Source organism: Anas platyrhynchos, chromosome 3 (assembly GCF_047663525.1).
Source record: "Anas platyrhynchos isolate ZD024472 breed Pekin duck chromosome 3, IASCAAS_PekinDuck_T2T, whole genome shotgun sequence".
NCBI classification, from domain to species: domain Eukaryota; kingdom Metazoa; phylum Chordata; class Aves; order Anseriformes; family Anatidae; genus Anas; species Anas platyrhynchos.
The window spans coordinates 77964686-77983023 of NC_092589.1; the positions used below are offsets into that span (position 1 = coordinate 77964686).

Genomic DNA, 18338 nt, shown 5'->3' on the forward strand with positions numbered 1-18338 from the left:
TTAACTCCAGGAACTGTACAGTTGCAAAATGCATCAGTTCATCTGGCTTATCGGGCAGAAGATACAGCCGATAAAAATGCATGAATAAATAAATACGTATATTCCTGAATCACCTCATACTGTGGATGCTCAGTTGCTAGATTTGATTGAAACCAGGGAGAAAGGACTGTGCAGGAGTGAGAATGCTGCTTTCTATGGCAGCTAGCCATTAGTCTGGATCAGTTATAATGTCAAATTGTGGTCCCAGAGTTTAAAATGGCAGGTCCTGACCCCAAGGGCTTGTGCAGGTTTCTGGCTTGTGAGTGAAGTAAAGGCTGATGCAGAAAAATTCAGTTTACAGGCAATGTCATGCTTAATTCAGCTAATAGTTGCCAGAAAAAAAGCATTTCACGTTTCCGCTTAGACTTTCTGTAGGTCTAAGTAAGGACAGATGCCAGCTTCTACCACGATTATCTAATCAGATTTAATTTTGTGAAGAAACATGCTATTAACAGGCTTCAAAAGATAGTTAAGTAGATTTGAGGAGAACTCAGATTATCTCTGAAAATTTGCAGTTAATGACAGCTTTTAAAACAAGTTAAATCTATGTGTTTTTTCATGTTTATGTGGTCAGTAGCCACCAAAACTCATGCCTTGTTCAGAGATGAGTCTTTACTTCTAAGTCCTCCTCTGTAGATACTTGAAAAACAGCAAATGCTTTCTCTTGAATTTGCTGTACATAAATGGTGTATTCTGAGTATATTTTTAGTGAAAAAAACAATTTATATGCCTTTTGCATTTGCTGTCTGGAATGCATGTAGCATTCTTGAGCAGTGAGGCTTACCTATGCAGTCCTGTCCTTGATATTCCATGTCCAAATAAGCTACATAGTCATTTCCTTCACTTTTTATTTTTAAAGAAAATTCTTATCTTTGTGAATGGCATAATTGGCTTTCCATTGACAATTCTTATTCAAAAGGTAGGAATTAGTTCTGTTAAATCCAAGCAAGCTTAAGAACAAGCTATACTTGTAACTGATTTTCCCAAATAGAAAAGATGAGATTTTTTCTTGTGTTGTAATGGGTTTTCCTTTATTAGAAAAAATAAAATGTGCTTATTTTTGCAAAAAAGTTAATTCATATCTTTGTAATACTGAATTATAAAGAATGTTTAACCTCAGGCATTGCAAGTGAATATTTGGGCACTATAACATTGTTTAGTTTTAAGAAGTAAAGTTTTTGTAATTTATTTACTAATGGCTTAGTCTTTATCTACTTCCATTTTTTTCCTTATTGTGTTATGTTTCCATTTTTAGGGATGTAGTAAGAACTCAGAAGGCCAGCATTCTCTTAAACACTTCCAAACAGTGCGTACAGAACCTCATTGCATTGTTATCAGTCTTAGCACATGGATCATATGGTAAGAATGAGTATGCAGGTGTTCATTTATGCTTATATATAAGGATTTCTTGTACCTTAAAGCAATGTCTTCTAATTAAAAAGAATCATTTTGACAGACAAAATGAATATCTTATATAGATCTCTAAAGAGTAGAGAGGCAGGCTTTCTGTCCTTTTGACTCTCAGAAAGGTCAAAAATTAAGTAAAGTAAATAGTGGTTTTGGTATGCTCCCTTCCTCCCCACCCGGAGAGAGTTGTTTTCTCTCAGTACCACCTCCATTGTCCAAACACAGGTTTCTTCCTGCTAAACAACATTCAGTCACATCACCCACCTTTTTCATTGATACCAGTTTTGTTTAAGTAGACGAAATGTCTTGAATTGCCACTGAACTATAGTTTTTACAGTGGCCACAACGCTATTGCCATAGAAGATTAAAGCATACCAAGATAACTGTGAGTCCATTGTGTACTATAGAGAATTGGCTGGTTATAGGAGTTGTCTTTCCTGCTTGTTTTGGTATGGTTATTTTCAGGGCTACAAACTGATTTTAATTAACTCTGTTAATGTTGAATGCATTAGGGCTGATCATTAGGTGCTCTTCATTAGGCTTAAAGAGCATGCATGTATGGGATGATGGGATTCATTTTTATTAATCTTTAGTACTAAAAATTGACACCTAGAGATTAAGTAATTTGCGTAAGCTTTTTTTTAAGAGGGGTCAGTTAAAACTGGGAGGTAAGTCCAGGTACCCTGAATTCCAGTTCATTTCCTCTTTCGTTTAGGTGTTATGAATGTGATGAAGAGCTGTCAACACATTGCAACAAAAAGGCCTTGGCTCAGATAGTTGACTTTCTTCAAAAACATGGTTCCAGGGCTGAACCAAGTAAGTTTACACAAATAATTTTATCTGAGACATCTGTAATGTACTGTCCTTAAAAATGTGCATTTCAAATTTTCAGTCATATTAATCATATAATTGACAAGTTGTGTGTGAGTGTAATACGGTTCGTAACTGCAGAGTTACTTGGGCAAGTAGTGATCATCGTAGTGTTTTTTGCAAAAAATACCTTTTTTTTTTTATCGAGTACAGTTAAGGGTTTAAAATATCACTGTAGGATGGTTTTCCCAGATTTTGCCTTTAATGAAGAGAAAGTTGTTTACTGTAGAGAAGATACACCTCAAGTAAAATGCTTTATAAATTAATGCACAAAAACATTACAAAAGAATTAGTGATTTGAATTTTTCTAGTGTGGATGTGTCACATCTTACAGTTTTCAATTCAGACTTGTTTTCCATAGTTAATTAAATTTGTGTAAGAGGATCTTCTAGTACTCTGGTGTTGGATTTACTGCTTTCTGTTCATTGATGTCATTGGGTTGTGATATAATGCTCATTTCTGTTAATAGAAAATTCTCTTAAATTATTTTCTTAGTTCATGAACCTCCTATATCAGTATATATGATAGTAGATAGAACTTCGTATGTGTGGCCCTCAACTGTCTATTCTTGATAATGCTGATGTTATTCATTCCTACCATAACACATACTTCAGCATTTCTGGCTTGTAATTTATGGTATACATCAGATTCCAGGTTTTCTTCACAAAACAAAAGCAAAAAAAACCAAACAAAATCACTTAACAAGCTTGTAAAACAATTGGTTGCAGATTTTAGCAGATGTTGGTAGTCACCTGGTTATAAGACCGGAAAAGAATGCCTTAGGGGATTGGGCTATGTATTCCTTCAGCTGCATGTGTGCAAATCCTGCTAGTTCTAAGGGGTGATATGTATTTTTTTGAGGGGGGAAAAATCCAAGGGTCACTCAGAAATTCATATTTTATATTTTGATCTAGTCTCAAGTTATATGTTAAGTTGTTCGTAGTACATTGATGAATTGCTACTTTTTGCATCTTTTTGCCTGGAACAATGAAAATACAGTATGTGATTTCACTCATTCACAGTTTCAGTTTCACTTTATGTAAAGTAATAAATGGGTGTTGTAGCTTGCTTGCAGATTAAAAAGCTCTAGTGTTTATTTTAGTTAATTCCATTTTTGAACTTCTGGATAAGATTTTCAGAAGCTATATGATTAGTTGGGCTTCATGTTTTGGATTCGTATTTTGTGAAACTTGAAAACCTTTAAAGTTTTCTGAGTATGGTGCTTAGGAGTTTTTTGTGAAATGTCTTAAATTAAGCAACTAAAATTCCAAACTAATTCAGAAAATAGTAAGCTTATCTTTAAAATCAACTGCTTATAGTAGAACAGGGCAGAATATATTTCTTCTATATATGTATTTGCGTTTCATTTTGATATTCTGGAAACATATTTCATTTAAATATCTGCCAGGTATAACTGGAAACTCCTTCCTATAACTGGAAATTAGAATGTATTGGTTTTATTTAGGGAATAAACTTTTTTTTTTCTTTTCTCAATTGATTTAAACCTATTTAAACAGTTTTAGTTTGTGGTTACATGGTTTGTGACAGTAGCCTATGGAGTTCACCCTGCTTGTGGTGCCTCAAAAAGCGAGGTTCTGTGGCAGCCATCCGTGGTGTTAGCAGTAACTAAGTGCACCCAGTGACCCAGAGCTTTTACTGTGAACACAAGGTAGTGAGCAATGCAATACAGTTGTACATCAGTGACAGACTAACAAGTCCACATTCCCAGCACTTCATACTGTCTGTGAGGTTTCTGAGGCAGTGCTGCCTCAGAAGCAAAAGCCCTACAGCTTGCTCCTGATCCGTCTTTCCTGGTTGTTCTCCATTAAATTGCTTTGGGAACTGTGAGGGGCAGGATTCCTGCTGGCTTTTTTCTGGTCTGGATCAGCTCCCTAGAGTGATCCAGTGCTGGTGAGAGCAGCACCATCGTGCACCAGCGTGGCTGAGTGGTCATCCCCTCAGCAAGATGGCTCCAGAAGGGCCTGTGCCCTTCCAGGCAGGCTGCGGCCCACCCACTCTTAGCCTACACACCTCTGCTCAATGCTTGGAAGTCAGCAACCCTTGGTCAGGCATCACTGCTGTTATCAGGAGCTCTGGGATTAGCTGCCCAAAGATGTTCTGCTGGGCTTTCTCGAGTGGCAAGGGGAAGAGGAAAAAGTAGCTTGCCCGTCACAGTTGGTTGCTTCGGTCCCAGCTACCTACTGGAAGAGGCTAAGAAACATTGATGTGTTGATAAATAAATAATAGGTGTGAGCAGAAATTTCCAAACAGTACTGAAGTACTGTTATTTATTTATTTATTTATTAAGCTAGAATGCCTTTTAAATATTTTTTAAAAATAAAATCTGAAATCAAAGCCTGATTTGTTCTGTTGTCCAGAAACAATACAAAGTATAACAATGAAAAATAACTCTACCATTGACAAATTATCTTTTATTTTATTTTAAGCATAGCATTTCATTTCATGTTACCACAGTATTTTCAGTATAACTATCATCCTTTAAATTCTTTGTTGGCTTAGATTTAAAAAATATATATATATTTTGCATATAAGTCAATAATAAACTACTAATTTTAGCCCTGGAAATAGGAATTATTAGCTGTCAGTTTTATGCTGCTTGTTTCCTACAACTTACTTTCATTTCTTTAAAAATTGATACCATGCTTTTATTCTATTGCTTTTCTGCTTCCTTCGATTAAAAAAAAAAAAAGCAAACATAGCAAACATTTACGTAATTTTCATACCCAAATGTGGCACTGCAAAAAAGATTTATCTTATATCTGGGTTGCTTTCTAATCTAACAACTGGTCGGCATGGTGCTTCGTTAAAATTCATATAGCATTATCTAGAAATTTCTGCAGAAATGCAGTATGAGCATAGATAAAAGTAACAGATGAGAGCTGTTAGGATTTTTTTTTTTTGATTATTGAAAGTTTAGGAGTCATTTAAAGATAAAATAATCAGTTTAAACATGTAAGGGAGGGTTATATAGATTTCCTAATTAATGCATCTTGGAAAATAAACAAAAGCAAAATGCTTGTCATTTGGTACTAATGTGGTGGAATAGTGTGGCAGCAGGATCCCTGCTTTTCACTCAGTCTCTCATAAAGATTCAACTTCACTTCAGCTGTAAAAATGTGCAAATTACATTACTACTACATGACTGACTTTTGTAATTACATTAAGCGATTGAGATAAATCCCAGTGCTGGGTTCCCAAAAGAATGCTTGCAGCTGTGTGATTTTCGCATCTGATCCTATGGTTTGTTGTACCCAGCCATGCCTGCTATTTTTTTCCCTTTTTTTTCCCTCCCCCTTCTCTGTAGAGGAGTCTGTTTGGTTAAGAGGTCATGTTGGGCACAAGATGGAAGAATAAAGCAAGATTGCTTTCTAGGGTGTACCACCCAGAAATTTGTTTTGTGGAAAAGGTTAGCAGGCCATGATGATTTTCACAGAAAGGCAGGTGCAGTATTGTCAGTGTGGCACACTTGCGAGCTTCACATGGACATAATGCACATGTAGTACACAGGAACCATGCTGAGACATTGCTAGCTGGGTGTCTGCTCATTTGCTGGAGAAAATAAATTGTTTTGTGGTCTTAAAAATGCATATTTGCTTTTATAAAAGCCAAATTAGACGTTGTTTGAAGACATAAGATTGCATACTGAATTTGTTTATAGAGCAGTTAATTTGTTTGTGTGGCAATAGAACGAGAAGGAGGAATATCTGTTCTCAAATTCTGTAGTTAATTTTATTATTGAGAAGTTCAAGCAGAGGAATGAGATTTTGCTAGTAAGTTCAGCTGCCCAGCTTTCACCAATAGGTGAAATTTAGAAACTTGATTTATGGCTTAATGGGTATAATTAATATAAAGCAAAGATTAAAAAATATGTGATTGTACAGTACAAGTAATGGGTGTTAACTTGTCTGGAGAAACAGTTTGAATAATTTAAACTTAAGCAAAATAATGCAGAATATGTTGACTATCCAAATCTGAGTTACACTTCAGCAAAAAGATATTTCTGTTTACAGTCATACATTTTCTTTCACATTTACTTATTGTTAAAAAAAGTAATAATAAAATCAACATTCTGATGTTTTTACCTGCAGGTTCTTCCCTTTACTGTCTGCATACTTAACTTGTGAGGTGTAGCACAAGTCATTTAAGCGTAGAGCATCAACAGCAAGGGTTGAATAGGTTGCTTTTTCACACTATGCAGATGTGGTTTTTAGTTTGTAACATTCTGACAGAATTACAGAAATAAAGTTGTAGTCCGTAATCTTTAATTTGGTAGGATTGTAGCACCATAAGAGAAATCAATCCTTTAAAATTTAAAACTAGTGACCATTTAAGATGAGAACAGTGCTGTTTTCTTGAGGGTTAGCTAGTCATTCTTGTACAGTGTTGGAAAAAAAATGAATTTTTTTAAATAAAAAGGAGTGCTTGACAATTTAGTACCATTTCATAATATAGCACGATGAGAACTTAGTAAAAGAAAAGAAATCTATTAACCTTGCTTTCACTGTGAAGACCTTCAGCTGAAGTACCAGAGCTCTATTCAACAAAAAATGCTTGACCTTGGAATAAAAGTGCATATTCCTGGAACCTCATTTTTAATTACAAAAAACAAAAAACACTCACATTGAAAAGATGAGCAAAAATGCTTACTGCCACAGCTGAAAGAAAAATTGGATGTCAGTTACATTTTTGCTTACGTACCATCTGCACCCCCAGTCATATTTCAGTTTCAGCAAGGTAGGTATAGAAGACCAGGTACACTGCAAATGTTTGCAGTACTGGCAAAACAAATAAATACAGAACCAGTGTTAATTTTTTTGAATGTCTTTTGCCAGTGGGTGTGCCAGCACTGTTTGCTTTTACACCTGGTCTAGTGACTTCTTGTGATTAAGAAACTGAATCATTCTCTGTATAAAGGTAGGGCTGGGACATCTTAGTTGCATACCTGTACAGCTGCTGCTGTGCAACCATCATTTCCCTGCCTTCGGAGCCTATGAGACAAGACTACAGCCAAGCGAGAGGAGGTAGAAAAGCTTAAGAAAACATTGGTGTGATCTTGTTCTGCATCGCAAGCAGTGCTGTAGCAGAGGAGCAGCCTCTGACTACTGTGGGTATTGTGGGCAGGGGTTGCTAGCACTGGGGAGGAAAGGACAGTGGTGGGTGGCATGGCCGAGCACAAGGGCTGTGCTGAAGCACAAATGCAGTTGTTTGGGAGTGCAAGAAGTGAGCACTGGGGAGGGATGTTGTTGCAGACCAGAGGCAGGTGCTGGAAGGTGGTCAGAGGGGCATGGCCAGCCCTGTGGGGAGCTGGGAGATGGTCTTGGCAGGGAGCCTGTGGAGGAAGATAGCCTTTGCAAGAGAAAAGGAGGCTGCAGTGATCAAGGCACAGCGTGGGTGGGTTTTTTCCCACATAACTGGATGAGAAAGGACACCTCTACAGAAAAACTGCAGAAGGAACTTGACAGAAAAGTGTACTCTGAATGTGAGCCCCCCCAAATTGTCAAATACGCTGTCCCAGTTATGAAGGGACGGGCCTGCGTGTGGCCAATGCCCACCCTGTCTGAGAAAGGCAAAGATGCCGAGGGGAACTGTGTTAACTCTGAAAGATGTAATAGTGAATTACAGACAGAAATTAAGCTATGAATTTAGTCAGTTCCTTGCTTTTCACCCACCTTGCTCCAGGGAACACTTAACAAGAGTTAACTAACAATGTTCCTTTATAACACCTACTGCTACGTGAGGCCGGGTGGCTGGAAGCACTTCTTTTCTCATAATGCTGTTCAGCCAGGAGTTGTAGGCCCTCATGGATAGCAGTAAATTATAAACATCTTGATAGTCCTTTTTGCTAAAATTCTTCTTGTATTTATACTGACTTAAAAGTCACTTTTAATATCCCAAAGCACTGCTGTGAAAATACCACAGGACTGCAGGATTCAGTTAGGAAGAGTCTGAAACAGTTCAGTGCAAATTCACTTTAAAAAATTACGTATTACTCTTTGATTAATAACAGGCTGGTAGCCTTGGGTTAATCTTGCAGAAGGACCCTTCAGCCCCAAGCTGTAAAGTATTAGCTATCACAGGCATCACCAGCATCTTCTATTAAGACTGACCAACTCTTCACATGTCAACTAAACATTCAGCTTTAGGCCTGTCTGTCATCTATCCCCAATCTGGGGATGCTGAGCAGAGTTAAACACTGCTCTCCTTCCTCTGGCTCTGTATTTGTCCTTAAAAGTGTTTGCACAGGGTAAGCTAGAGAGCTGATAGTGGTTGTGATGGCAAAGTGCCACTTCTGTCAAGATTTTTTCACAGATACAAAAAAAAAAAGAAAAAAAAAAAGGTATATCATTTGAGATGAGCTTGTAAAAAGTATTGAAAAATCTAAGGGACAGTAATTAAAACCTTTGTAATGAAAGGAGACACCTAGACTTCTGTAACAACACACAGGCATTTTCTTAATTTACTGCTACTTCTCAGTGTGCTAATTACTAATTTGTGACAGCCGTATGTCTGGTTCTCATGCTCTGCATTTTACAACTGCGTATTCACTCGGCTCTTATCACAAAACTGGATGCTTTTGCTTTGTTTTTCCTCTCTCAATAATTTATATGTAAGGCTCAGCAAATGGAGCCTTGCTACTTGTGTGAAGCTGCCATTTAACCATGAAGTGAAATGCTTTTACCGGGTTTGCCCTGCAGATACAGTCCGCTGTGGCAGTGCTGTCCTTATTTGGTGGCTGTGCAAGGAGAGCCAGGTGGTGCTGCAAAGCGTAGCACAGTGAAGCGTGGACAGATCTAGGTTTGACATTTGTCATCCTGTACTGCTAAAGGGAAGAGAAAAATCTGCTTTTCCATATGCTTATGCTTTAATTTTTGCCTGCAGTTTTGTCCAGATGGCCTTGTGAACATTGTTTACTTTAAGATGCTGTCCCAGATGTTTTTGAATGCCGATGGATAAATGCAACAACTGTGGTATACTAATACACAAATTATTTACACAATTTTGCCCTTTTTTTTTTTTTTTAACTCTCTCTTCTCCCCAGCACTTCTCTGTATGGCACAAATTATATTACTAAATTTCTGAGAGTGAGCAGTGCCTTCAAGTTGCAGATATGTGGACCTGTCTTTCTCCTGATAAGATTCTTTTGTAGTTCTTTGTGGATGGAAGACTTTCAGATGCTGTAGTATATCCCTTGTAAGCACGTCGAGTAAAAAGTGTTAGTACACATAGCCTGTAAAACTGTGATTATTCTAGGGTGTGAGCAGCTCCCAAGCTATTTGTCATTTATTGCGTTCAAAATCTCTTTGCTTTTTCAAGGAGAATTTATTCTTTCTTTGCCCTTGTACTGTCTTCACTCTCCACACTAGTGGAATGGAGTGTATTTTAAAGCTGCGTAAGCAGTATTACCAAGAACATTTAAAAATACTTTTAAACAGCAAAGCACCTCTTACTGCATTTTGACAAACTCAGATGCAATTTGGAAAAATAATTATGCCTTGATGGCACTATAGGGTGCAGACAAACTGCGTCAGAGGCTTGTTGCAGATAAAAAGATATTTTAATGACTTCTTTTTTATTTAATTATTTTTTTCATCTTCTAAGTAAGAAACTATGCAGGAATGTACATAAAAGAACCTTTTGGCATGAGCCTTTCATTAATGTAAATAGGCTGGTTAGTTATTTCTCAAGAACGCTTTAATGAGACTTCAATGTGAAACTCATTAGAACAAATATATGAATTCATATGTCAAAGCATAGATTGCAGCAGCACAATTCTTGGCATCTATTAAGTCCATAACTCGTTTACATTGACATGCATTGTTAATCAATATTTAAGACACTGCAGATGTCAGTAATGTTCATATTTAGTCCTGCAACCATGACAATATGAAAGTTGCTAGTAGAATTCCAGGCTAAATATTGTTATCTCAAGTCTTTCCATTACCTCTAGGCTACAAGTTAATGACTGTCTAACTTTGCTGCCTCCATCTATTTAAATAATAAGGGAAATAGGAAAACCCATGGATGTTATACTGGTAGCATATTCCACTGCAGTTTCACCAAATTTTTGTGGTTTAAAATTAAAACAACATCGTTGTATGCATTTGGGTTGTGCTAGCAACCCCTCAGGCTGTGACAAAGGGAGGTAGGTGGAGGAGTAAATGTAGCATTTGGGAAAACTGTTAACAGCTCCAGTTCAGTTACCTTGACCAAGCTGTACAAGACAGTTTGAACTAAGCACAATAATTTATACAGACTCACAGTATTCAATTGGTAAATTCTGGTTACCTCTCCTTAAATGTACCAAGGAGCAGCCTTTGTGTGGTGTCTCTAGTGTGTGTAATGACAGTATATATAAACTTCCTATTGTTAATAAACTGGCAGAATCTGTTTTACTTTATTTATTGCTTAGGTAGTTGAAGAAGTTTAAGTCTTATGGGACAATCTCATTGTTGTGGGAGGTATTTACTGGTTACACATAGCTGGGGGGGAGGATTTTTTCCAGGGATTTAACTGCTGATGTCTCTTCTTTTTTTTAAAGACTATGCAGAGCAGCTTAGAGTACCATCAAGGTATCCTTAAGTACATGTCAAAAACTATAAATGTAATTCATGGAAGGACTGAATTGGTTAAACTATACAATTACCTAGTAACGTTAATCTATAGTTTAATTACAGGTTCATCAAAAATCATACGACTCCGTGAAGAAAACAGTGAAACAAGTGAAATACTGAAAGGCAAAAATTCTGGTAATGGTGCATCAGTTCCAGTTAAAGGAATAAATAATTTAGGAAATACATGCTTTTTTAATGCTGTCATGCAGGTAAGATGGAAAGCTCATATAGTCTTCACTCTGTAGATTTCAGAAATAATTGATCTGTATAAACTGTAGCCTTCATAAAAGGTACTGAATGTTACCAGTTTTCATTCTGCTGTCTGGAGGTCCTTTTCACTTCTGGCTATCTAAGCACTATTTCCTTTTATAACAGAAAAGAGTTCCTGGATCAGTAGCATTTTTCAAAGTACTGAGACAAATGAAAATGTCAAGTATGTTACACACTGCATATGCGTGTGGGTTGTACTCTAGCATATGGTTTTATTTGTAGTTCAGCATTAGGCAGTCATGAGTAATGCATGGTATTTACCATACTGGTGGGTGTGAAAAGTGGTACTTTATGCATAATTTAAATTATCAAGCACCAATGTTGCCTGCACAGTGAGTTGTGATGATTTTAAGCCCCTACAGAGGATGCAGCTATAAAAGCACTTTTATTACTATATATTTTTTTCTGACCAGATTAAGAGAATGAATTATACCAATGTACTTTTATTGATTTGAGCCTATAAATAATCCAACATCCTAAAAATAGCAGCAACCCTACTGGATTTTATATTGGAACATTTTAATGTCTGCTGGTTGAGCAGAGACACCTGTAAATCTGCAGAAAGGAGTGAGCAAATGAGACAAAACTGCTACAAAGGTGTTCTAAACTGTCAGGCTTTACTTAGTGTTAAGGGTGGTGATTACAAAACTTAGCCACCAAATAGTACATTTGTAAGGAGTAGCATTACTACAGGTTGTTCTCTATGCATACTTGGAGCATTGTAGAAACTGAAGCGATCTGCAGCAAAAAGTAACTAAAAATAAAGGGGGAAAAAAAAGCTGAGATGTGTTGAGTTGGTTTTTCTCTTAAATTCAGAGAGGCGGTGCTTTAAAGCGTTGCAAAGCCCCTATGCTTCTTGGAGCACTATGAGGGAGGCTGCAGAGTTCAGAAGAAAGGAATGCTTTCTCATATTAATGTCCTCACCATCCAAAATAAATAAATAAATGAACTTTGTTGTACAACAAAAATAACAAGATTATTACCAGGAAGCTATTTCGGAATTACAAAAGCAGAAGTACATACAATTTTCAAAACAGCCTAAGATTAGTGATAGCTTTTACAAGGATGATGCCTGCTTTTTCTAGTGGTCTCACTTAAATTACCTCAGTTGTACATTATTGAATATGTCTGTTTTTGTCTACCCATAACTAAAGAAAACTGTATAGCTGAAAGATTAGTGTGAGTTTCTTGTTTGTTTTTGTTTTTTTCTTTAAGAACTTGGCACAGACTCACATACTAAATGAACTGATGTATGAGATGAAGGAAAAAGGAACAAAGTTAAAAATCTGTCACACTTCAGACTCCCAATTGGTAAGTGTGCAGTGACAAATACAAATTTGGGCAAATGGGAAGAAACAAGAGAATGGGAAATCACATCTCTGTTCAAAATACTCTTATTCTCTCATTTGTTTTTATCTCTTTATAGTTTAGCCAGTTGATGATATCCATGAACACACTCCTATTACAAAGCTAATTATTCAGCCCTGAAGGAGGGGAAATAATCACTTCCTTTCACATTTTGTAGCAGTGAAGTAGCAAATAATACCTGACCTTAAGAAAGAGTGGCTTATTTTTGTTTCCCATTTCGTTTCTTCAGTATGCATACATAATACAGAGAACAGTATTTTTATCTCTGTAAAGTGTTTATGAAATATTTTATTCCAGTCTGTTCCAGCTCTTCATTGATGAGGCTTGTAAAATTTACTGCATGTTTCACAGCCAGAGGATTAAACCAAGAGAAACAAAATTCTATTGAAGACTAAATTTCTTGTCCTCAAGTTCATTTGAGGCATGTGGGAAAGAAACTAGTTGTTATTATCAAAATAATATGCTGCTATTCCCAGTCATTTCTTACAGCTTTGGGTTTTCACAATAAGTTGTTACCAAGTGGGGTAAAGATAATACCCCTTCCCTCTGCTAGCTAGTAAGGCAGTTTTCAGATGCTGGGTTTTTTGTTGGTTTGTTTGCTTTTTCTTCTTTTTCTGATGTTTCCTGTGACCTTTCTGGTGATGGTAAGGATTGAGAGGTGGGAGTCAGTTTCAGATACCTCTGACATTTCAAAGAATTCTGAATGTTGATGTTGGTGATGCTGAGCTTCTCCAGGCAAGGACAGTGTGAAATTCACTGTACTGTTATCTGTGTTACCTCTAATGGGAGTTCTGAACAGCAGCGTGTTTCACTAAGTTATTCCTGAGCCACAACTGAGGTCTGGAGCTTGTTTGTGCCTGGAGGCTCAGGAAGGCAGTGGTATGTTGGTTTATGCTCAATGTGAACCTTGCACAGCCGTAAGGTTGAAAGATTTGTTCTCTGTTTAATGACAATGCTTACGGTGTAAGATCTGTGGAGCGAAGAATGCATTTTCTGGTCTCTGTATGTCAACAGAGGATTAGAGGACTACAGTAGCGTAACAGATAGTAATGGAGAAACTCCTAGCTTCATGCTTGGTAAAGGGTATTTTTCAAGGTTTGTTAGTGTATGTAACGTGAATACTTGATATTTGTGTGTATCCACAAAGCTTACGTTTTGTTCAGTTTTTTGGACGAGGCAGTCTCTCTAGTTGTCTGGAAGCTGTTGTCTGTTTTTGTGAGACTCCGACAAGCTAGGAAGTAAGCCCTGTGATGAGATATGAACCTGGCCGCATGTAAGGGAGAGCTGGTGATCTTGGAGCACAAGAAGCAGCTGAGGAGCATCTCCTGATCTAAGTCTATGTCAGATGGCCACAGGCCAGGTCCCTGCAGCCCTGGGGCCTGGTGGTATGAGTCTCACACCAGGAGGGGCTGGGTGAGACATAGCATGGCTCCAGTTCTGCCTGCTCCCACCAAAATATCTGGCCTGTAGTGGTCTGCTGCTGGCCTCTGCTTGTGAACCACTGCCCCTGCCTTCCCAGCTCCTGCCTTCAGCAGGAGCAGAGGGTGCTGCTGTGGCCATCAGATGCGTGAGGATTTCAGGATACTGCTCTCGGCTCAATTCGCACAGGAGTAAACCAGATAAACCAAGAGGTGTATGATGCAAACTGCCACTTGGCATTTACATTCTGAAAAACAGAATAAGTAAGCTTTCATAAAATGTGTTACTAATTAGTTTCAGAGAAGAAACAAGAGAAGGTTCCCTTATGGCTAGCTTTGGTGTCCCATAGCCTGGCAAAATAAAAGAACTCCCTGTTTAAAAACTCATCCATATTTCTTACCTTAAGCATTATTGTATTACACTTTGTTCTAGTAATTGACATGCCTGTTTCCAAAATTATTGGTTAACCACCAGTTCACTGAGAATTTCTAGGTATTGTGGCTATTACTGTTTAATTAATAAGCTTGCTCGTTCATCATTTCAATCATGTAGGTGACATCAACCTTTTCTTTTTTTTTCTTTTTTAATATTCTGAGACTAAAAGTCACATTGTTCTTTCTCATAAGTATGTTAATGTGAAACAAGACCTGTTTATCACTCATTTTGAAATCTGATGCACAATTTACCTTTGCTTTGAAGGATCCTTTGGTGGTAAACCTCTCTAGCCCTGGACCCTTGACTTCAGCGATGTTCTTGTTCCTTCACAGCATGAGGGAGGCTGGAAGAGGTCCTCTTTCTCCCAAAGTATTGTTCAGCCAGCTTTGTCAAAAGTATGTATTGTTAGCATCTTTTTTTTTCTTTTCAATGATATATTTCTAAATATGCCATATCTATTACAACACATGTATTTGTGTTGTAAAATTGCAGGGTTTCTTGTTGTACTCCAGGGTTGTACCTGTTTTTCATGAAATGTATGTGCTAGCCCATAACTGCTAACATGCAGTGGGCTTTCACTAGGGTTTAAGAGGGCAGAAGATGACATAAAATCAAAAGAAAAAATACCATAATCTTTCAGATTTAGTTGACAGCTGTATATTAGCTTAAAACTGTGCTAATACTGCAAGATTTGTGTTGTTTTTTTTTTTTTGAAAAAGAAGAGTAAGCTTTTAAACGGGAAAGCTCTGCTTTTGCAAAGAGCTTACAAGCCCTAAAGAAGCCCCCGTTTCTTGGTGTGGAAAATGTTTACAGTGGTGCTTTGTAGGTGTCTTCAATTATGATGCAAACAATCTTGCTTTTTAAAACACCTGTAGAATACCGATTTAAAAGTTGATACAAATATTTGATTATTGACCTTAAAAGTAAAAGAAGCTGTAGAAACAAAGTTAGGAGGATCTTACAGCTGAGTCTCACATCTTAAAAGTTGTGGAAGTTAATCATGCATGTTAATTTATTTGCTATAATACTATTAAATGGAATTGTAAGTGTTCAGCAGCAAGAGAGTTAGGAAAGTTCCAATTTACTACTACGGAGTTCCAGGGTAACAACCTTGCTGTGCAAATATGGGTTTAATACAGAAGCTTTCAGACTAGAGCGAAGATCATTTAATTCTGATACAGGAACCAGTTACTATTTTTTCTTTATCCTCAAAATTCACTTCAGAAACTTAATATTTTTTCTATTACTTCCTTTTGACTCTTTTGAGCTGTAAAAGGACATGTGTGTAAAAAGTCCTTATAGTGATTCTGAATAGCAGTGTTCTCTGTTTAGTATCATCTACTTGAAAGAAAAACATACAGGGAAGTTAAAATATGTTGTTTCGTCACTCCCCCTCCTGTTTCTAGGAGGAGTCAAAAAAGTGGTTATAAGAACAAAATCTTAGTAGAGAAATGGAAGGGAAATGATTAAATAGGAATAGTAGCTTTCCCTCTGTAAGTGTTAAGGGTGGAAGGGAAAGGATAGTATTGAACATGCTCTGAAGCCCACGTTAGCAAACTCATTGCAAAATAATCTCAATGCACTGCACTTCAGATGGCATTGGCACTTTTGAAATGAGAGCTGGTTTGTATTTGCCCGTTGTGTATGTGCGTGTGTGTAGTTGTGTAGTCATCAGGTGATGCAACAGTACTAAATCTCAGATACCTAGTTTTTGTTGTTGTATTGTCATCTTTAAGATAGGTGTATACTTTAGCTAACTGCTAAAAGTTCAACGTTTTTTAAGTGGGCAGCAGACTTCTGCTGTTCAGATCTGTATCTGTCAGCTTCTGCCATCTCTTACTTTCATCCATGCTTCTTAACTTTTGTTAGCCTTGCAGAACACACAAAACTGCAAGGTTTTTTTTTTTTCCTGACTTGGCTTATGTATCAACGATGAAATGTCAGCCAGAACCTGTTAGCAAGAAGTTAAGCAATCAGGGACAGTAAGTGGCTGCACAGTTATGACAGAAAGTTTTGGTCTTTTGAGTCTTCTGTTGATGATGACATGGGCAAGAAAGGAGGAGAATTTCAGCAAATTCAGCAGTCTGCAGTGGTAGAAGTAGGAGAAGGATGTAGTGGATGTGATAGTTGAAAGACATGAGCTAGGCAGTAAATCCTGTAAGATACATTTACACACGTTTTTGTTCTTTACTATGCTTACAGATCTACTGAAAATGTTAGTAAAATTAGTTTAAGAGGACCAAAAAAAAATAATCATTCAGGGTCTTGAACATGCTGCTTGGTTCTAATGGCAAAACTTAAGTGGGAAGGGTTAGTTGTACTTCGAAACACACTTAAGTCTATTATGATTTACCAAAGCCCATTACTGATCAGTTATTCCATGCAGGTTAATTTGCCTGCTGGGGTGTACATTGGAGCAGAGATGCCTGTTTTTTTCTGTTTGGAGGTTTGCTGACATTATTTCGATGCTGTGGCTAACTGACACTGACGTGCCTGTACAGAGTGCAAAAATACTCAAAGCTTTTATTGAAACTGCTGTACAGATGTGTTCTGAATTATTGATTTCTAGGCAGTACTAGGTGAAATAATTTGAAGAGTTCGGTAACAAAAGCGATGAGTGTACCTTCTCTACCTGAGTGTACCTTCTTTCTAAAAAATGCCACAATTTGTATGTATGCAGATCTAGGCAAAGAGATCATGTGTCTCATTTCAACTGCTAATGAAGGATGTTCTGTTCCATTAAATTGACATGAGATCTTTATTTTGTCAGTTCTATTTCCAACAACATTCCGTTTTCAGGTAGAATGACCTGGCTCTCTACACTCTGTACATGCTTAAAACAGGAGGATGGGGATGGGTATTAACTTTTGAATATTAGAACTGTAAAAGCTTCCAGGGAGGTAAAATTGCAAACATCTTTCCTAAAGAGATGAGAGGATGAAAGTGAAAAGAGAAGACAAGTCAGCTAACTCCAGGGGAGAAGGGCACAGGGAAGGACTTTTAACTCTATTGTTTAGTTTTATATATGGTACACAGAAGTTTGCTGAGTCCAGTTGCAGCTTGGTTTTTGTTTTTTGGTTTCTTCCTTCCCCATCACAGATCTCAAGATCTCACTGTCTGCATCCCACTACACAGTATGTGACTGTACCTTCCTTCAGTAAAGAATTTATGAAGCAGATAAGATAGATAGGATAGGATGTACTTGTCTGTGATAACAGGAGTCAGAGTCAATGACCGAGTCCTTCCAGCCCTGTATTTGCCTTTACCATGACGTTATTTTCAGTATTTGCTTGTAGTGTGCAAAATATGGACGCACACAAATTAGTCACAAGTATTTAGACTTAATGCTTGGTATCGCTACTTTCAAATCCTATTGGGTTTCTTACACACATGAATAATTGAAATGTTGAAGCTGTCAAGCAAGTGGTATGCAGTATTTCTTTACGTACTTACATCCATCTATTGTTCGATCTGTTATAGCATGTTTTCTAGTCAAAAAGTAACACAGTGATTTCCTAATAACATTTTTCTTATTTATAGCAGGAGGCTGATCCTTTAAAAATGGTGTATTTTCCCTGATGACATAACTGTAGTATTTATATATAAACTTAAATTTTGTCTATCTAGCTATCTAAATCTATCAGGGCAGGCACTGAAAGCTCAGAGAAGAAAATTGTATTTTAAGCTTTTTATCTGTCTGTATCTATATATCTCTATGACATAAATTGGTATGTCTGGGTTTTATTTATTTATTTATTAATCTGGTAGTTGAACATATTTTCATATTGGATCAGCTGACACAAAATATAGCAAAGGTAGCTGTATAATTTAACACCTGACACTTGCCCTCATTTGCAATTCAATACTGGAATAACTTTTGAATTTGATGCTTGGAGT

The 18338-nt window shown here is 37.2% G+C and overlaps 1 protein-coding gene across 6 annotated transcripts in view; it reads left to right on the top strand.

Moving 5' to 3' along the window:
- The window catches only part of USP45 (ubiquitin specific peptidase 45), a 55163-nt gene that overhangs the window by 10678 nt on the left and 26147 nt on the right, over nucleotides 1-18338 (top strand). For all 6 annotated transcript variants that reach the window (XR_011808455.1, XR_011808456.1, XM_072036164.1 and 3 more), the window contains exons 4-8: nucleotides 1295-1398; nucleotides 2162-2262; nucleotides 11013-11158; nucleotides 12435-12530; nucleotides 14706-14836. Coding sequence is in view for 4 of the 6 variants with exons in the window: in XM_072036164.1 (XP_071892265.1) it covers nucleotides 1295-1398; nucleotides 2162-2262; nucleotides 11013-11158; nucleotides 12435-12530; nucleotides 14706-14836 (578 nt within the window). In the remaining 2 variants the exon portion in view is untranslated. The remainder of the gene's footprint in view (nucleotides 1-1294; nucleotides 1399-2161; nucleotides 2263-11012; nucleotides 11159-12434; nucleotides 12531-14705; nucleotides 14837-18338) is intronic.